This window comes from Stegastes partitus, unplaced genomic scaffold (assembly GCF_000690725.1).
Source record: "Stegastes partitus isolate 25-593 unplaced genomic scaffold, Stegastes_partitus-1.0.2 Scaffold1292, whole genome shotgun sequence".
Taxonomy (NCBI): domain Eukaryota; kingdom Metazoa; phylum Chordata; class Actinopteri; family Pomacentridae; genus Stegastes; species Stegastes partitus.
This window is the reverse complement of record NW_007579023.1, coordinates 58,088-62,957: the sequence shown is the minus strand read 5'-3', so window position 1 is coordinate 62,957 and position 4,870 is coordinate 58,088. Positions and strand designations below refer to the sequence as shown.

General features: G+C 44.5%; 1 protein-coding gene across 1 annotated transcript in view; it reads right to left on the bottom strand.

Moving 5' to 3' along the window:
• LOC103369470 (chloride channel protein 1-like) overlaps positions 1–4,870 on the bottom strand; it is a 51,971-nt gene that overhangs the window by 6,978 nt on the left and 40,123 nt on the right. Inside the window, exons 6-13 of the mRNA XM_008298192.1 lie at positions 4,249–4,333; positions 2,934–3,035; positions 2,435–2,519; positions 1,836–1,991; positions 1,653–1,722; positions 1,462–1,572; positions 262–475; positions 53–186 (exon numbers count right to left, since the gene is read on the bottom strand). Coding sequence (XP_008296414.1) covers positions 53–186; positions 262–475; positions 1,462–1,572; positions 1,653–1,722; positions 1,836–1,991; positions 2,435–2,519; positions 2,934–3,035; positions 4,249–4,333 — 957 coding nt within the window. The remainder of the gene's footprint in view (positions 1–52; positions 187–261; positions 476–1,461; positions 1,573–1,652; positions 1,723–1,835; positions 1,992–2,434; positions 2,520–2,933; positions 3,036–4,248; positions 4,334–4,870) is intronic.

Sequence of the window (4,870 nt, the reverse complement as noted above, 5' to 3'; positions counted from 1 at the left end):
CGTGAAAACTGGTTCAGGTTGATTCCTTTAAGACCAGACGAAGGCGTCCTACCTTTGGAGTCGACCAGCGGGATGGTTTTCAGCGTCGTGTTCTCCAGCAGGTGGTTCAGTTCCCGGTAGGTGGACTGAGAAGACAAGAACTTCACTTTGCGCACCATGATGTCCTCCACGAAGATGTTGTACTTGCTGCAGAGACGCCACAGTCAATAAGGTCTTTATGAATGAAGCTGCAGCTGTGCGGAGAACGGAGCCGGCGTTTACCTGATGTGCCCGAGGGCCAGCTCAGGCAGGTAGGGCAGCTTCTTCACCTGGATGATGGAGTCGTAGAGCGACGGCTGCAGGCCCTGGGCCACCATGTTGGCCAGGATCACGGCCACCATCATGGGCAGGATGTGAGAGATCTGGCCGGTGAGCTCGAAGCAGATCACCGCCGTGGACACGGTGTGGGTGACGGCTCCCGTCATGGCCGCCGCTCCTGGCAGGAAACAGCTTTAATATTAGTCTTTATAACAACCTGGACGAGTTAAGCGAAAGTGTAAGACTTTAAGGGCAGGAATCAGAAAAAGTAAAGCGTTCAAAAACATCGTTTTTAAGCTGCTGTGATGTGAAAGCGTCCAGAGGAAGTGTAGCCTGAACTTTAGGGTGAAATTTATCATCAGAACACATCGAATCCTTTTCAGTGACTCTCAAATAGTAATTTAGCAATTTCTGTTTTGGAGTGAAATGGAGAAGCTGCTTCTAAAATGCTGCCAAACCAACCTGGAAGAAAATAAGAAAATGGATTTGCTGTGAAAGTATCTGAACTCCAAAACCTGCCGGTGGGTCTGAAAGGCCCGACATCCTTCAAAAATTATATTTATCATCCAGAAATGTTTAAATTTTAAACTTGCCAACAGCCCTCGAAACAATCACCTGTGATTCTCAGTTCTGTCGTTAAAATTGACCAAATTTCAGTTTAAAATTGTAATACTACATTTAAAAAAAGGCCAAAAATGAAGCTTTTACACCAACTATATTCTGTAAAAAACTAAAAAATTCTGCACTTTTCAGCAAAACTGTAAAGCTACGATTGAGTCAGATGTGACCAACAGTCAGGTGATGAAAATTCTGGGATATTTTGGCTTAAATATCAAGTTTATATGATGATTCCAGGTTTTTTTAAAAAACGTTTTTTGTAAAACAAATAACCAAATAAACTCAACTAATTTCTGATTTCCATCATTCTAGCTGACAGAAGACATTCCTGAGTTCCTTCTTTAATGTTTGTTCTGTTTCCACAGAGGTTTTTTATTTTATTTTATTTATTGCAGAGAAAAAATGAGGACAAACACGACAGGAGTAAAGAAACATCCAGAGCTCTGAGGGCTACATGTTGAGGAAAAAGTGCATTTCCAGAGTTGCTCGAATCATCATTTAACTCTCGCGACCAGTAGGAAGCCACAGGGAGGTTATCAGACTGACCAATCACAGCGTAGCCTCCGGGCAGGATGCGGTACACGATCCCGTCGAACAGGATCCCGTTGGGGAACAGCGTGGCCATGATTTCTCCCACGAGGCGACCAAAGGCAGCACCTGGGGGAGCAGATAGGAGGTGAAGAAGCCGAAGCCGGAGCTCAGCAGGAGACGCTGCCGGCGTCGCTAAACCCTCTTACCCAAGATGAACACCGGCATGAAGGCGCCAGAGGGGATGGGCATCGTGGTGGAGACCGCCGACATCCAGAACTGTGGGACAAAAGGCAGAATGAAGGTGAGACCCAGAGGTTTCTCATGAGATCATTAAAGACTGCACCTGCTGCTGCACAGAAACAAGGAGGAGGAGGAGGAGGAGGAGGTACCTTCATGACAAAGAAGAGCAGCAGGATGATGAAGACGCTGACCCGGGGGTGCAGCCAGACGGAGGAGCGACCGAGGCCCGGAGGAGCGGGAGTATCTGAGATTTTGGTCCAGGTGAAGTTATCAAACAGAGAGTTGATGCACTCTCTGGGCATCAGCTGAGCAGCGACACAGAAACACAGTGAAGAGATGAAGCAGTCAGACAAAACTTCTACAAGGAGACACCTTCTGAAAACTTCTATCTGGTTGTAATTCACAGAAACATCCCAAAGCTTCAGCTGCCAAAGTTCCACGAACAGTTTTACGACAATATGCAAAAGAAAAATCATCAAATAGTTTTATAGAGACACTACAGCAGCTACGTGTTTTGCTCTGATTTGTTTGATATTTTTACAAAAGGAAAAAGCAGTTTTTAAAAAATGTTATCATGGAAAGTATTTGATATATGAGGCTAAATTTTTCACAGATGCTATTTTGAACATCCGTATTTTATGATGAAGTAAATCTGAGATGGTCCTGATGATTTGAGATACTGCTGCTGTTTTAAAATCAGGAAGCAGGCTTTTGGAAAACTGCTTTCAGTAAATACGACTCGTCTCACCTCTCCAGCCATGAACTGGCCGAATCCAGGAGGGAAGGTGAAGGTGGCGATGATGAGGGTCACTGCACCCGGATAGATGAGACGGCTGGAAGTGAACACACACACACACACACACACACACACACACACACACACACACACACACACACACACACACACACACACACACACACACACACTCAGCATCATTAACAGCAACCCGCCTGCGGTTCAGAAACAGGGCCGGAGCTGCTGCTGCTCTGTGATGCTGCAGTTTAACGTCGTCTGACTGAGTCGCAGCAGATCACTGATTCTCTGCGTTAAGTGAATTAGCGTCTGCGAGGCCGTTAGAGCTTCACCGCTGTGAGGCTGATGAGATCTGAGAGGAGCCGAGCAGCATCAGGACCGAGTGGATCTGAGTGAACGGAGTCATTAATGCTCAGCAGCAGCAGCAGCAGCAGCAGCAGGGAGGCTCTGTGGTGCATTTGTGGTGCGTTTGTGGTGCGTTTGAGTGTCATACTGTTTGGTGAGGAAGCGAGTGAGAGCCGTCGGCCTCCTCATGAACAGGACCACCTGTCTGTTCAGGTAGACGAAGAACGCTCCCAGAAAGCCACAGGAGATCCTGAAACAACAAACCAGCTTAATGAATGTTTTATACATTAAAAACTCTGCACGAGGTCATTTTTCTCCACATGTGCAAGAAACAGCGAACATCCACGTCAGCTCTTGTGTACGTCTCTTATTTATGTTTGTTTCCTACAGTGCTACTTGTGTTTTTGCACAAACCTCTTTGCTGCTGCAGATGTTCCCTCTTCAAAACACGGGATGAGAAATTAAAGGTATAAACTGCTTTCAACACGTATTTCATAAATGTATAAAACGACACGTGTGAATGAAACGGCTGTCACTTTTTAACAACAACATAAACTCATAAACAAAACATATAAAACGTGGAATCAGCATGTCCAGCATTAGTGTCCACAGATGATCACCATCACTGGAACAAATGGAGGCTCCACATGCTGTAGATATTTAACTGTTCACAGTTTTACAGCCTCAGAGGGAACGTTTGGTCTCTTTTCTTATTGCTTTGAGTCTCTTTTTGGCCGTTCTGTGTGTTTTTGGGACAGTTTTGTCTCTTTGTGTCTCCTTTTTGTTGTTTTCCATCTTATTTGTATAGTTTTGTCTTCATTTGAGGGTTTTTTTGGGCAGTTTTTTGTCATTTCATATCTTGTTTCTACAATTTTGTGCCTCTTTTTTGTTGTTTCGTGTCGGTCATTTCATATCTGATTTTACTTTCGCGTCACCTGAAAAACTCTCTGATTTTTTGCTGCCCGTGCGTCGGTCACAGCCGAGGCGCTCGTGGCTTCACGGTTGCGACAAAGAGCTCAGAATTTTTTGTTTTTTACAGAATCTGGTGAATGCGGTTACTAACATGCAGAATAAAATGATTTTGATGAAAAATCAAAATGTTTTGGGATGGAGCGCCACATAACAGATCATTAGTTCTCTGGTGTCATTTTAGGGATTTAAAAAAACATATGTGACATACTCTTCAAATCCACCAGCAGGTTTTGGAGTTCAGATGGTTCAGTAACTAAAGCAATAAGAATAAAAAAAATAGAATAATTCAATTAAGAAATTAAAAGCAGCTTTCTGTATAAGACCTCTGATGTAGAAAGCTTAATGGCTCAGGAGCAGCTTCTTATAAAACAGAAGCCCTGAAGATGCACAATGTTCCTCCTAAGCTGCTGTTTCAGAATCGAAGTTGATTAAAAACATGCTGCGGCAGACGACAGGTACCAACAGAACACATTCATCACAGACGTTCTCACCCTATGATTGCGAAGGCGGGCAGCTCCTGCAGGTCGAAGGGAAAATCCATCCGGAAGTTGGTTTTGAACAGAGCTGTGATTGTGACTGAGACAAAGAGAAATAAATATTAGAGAGAGACTCGTGAACGCCGAGCCGACGTGTGATCTCAGGCCGCCGTTCTCTGCTCGCCGCCTTCGGTTTGATTTGTTTTGCACAACAGAAAGAAAAGTCTGCTGGGACCGGAGCGCGTTATTAAAGACTCGTCACACATTCTTCAAACGCGTCTTCCGTGGAACTGCAGGAACCTGAATCAGTGGAGTTTCTCTCTCTGTTGGCACATTTAACTGATGTATTTACACATCCAACAACTCGGAGCAGCATCAGACTCACACGGAGAGTCAATGAATAAAGTCCAATATTCAGTCTGCGGCAGCTCCTGAGGGAAACATCGGACTCTTATCTGACGTTCGGTGCCGGAATGTAATAAACAGCAGTTTCCTTAAAGCTTTATTGTTAAAAACAACAACAACAACCAGCTGATGTGTGACATTAAACAAACAGCAAAGGAGCTGAAAGATGCTAAAATCCTCCACAGGGCCGAGTGGATCCAGTGAGGTTTCTTTTTGGGTTCATAAAAAAAGG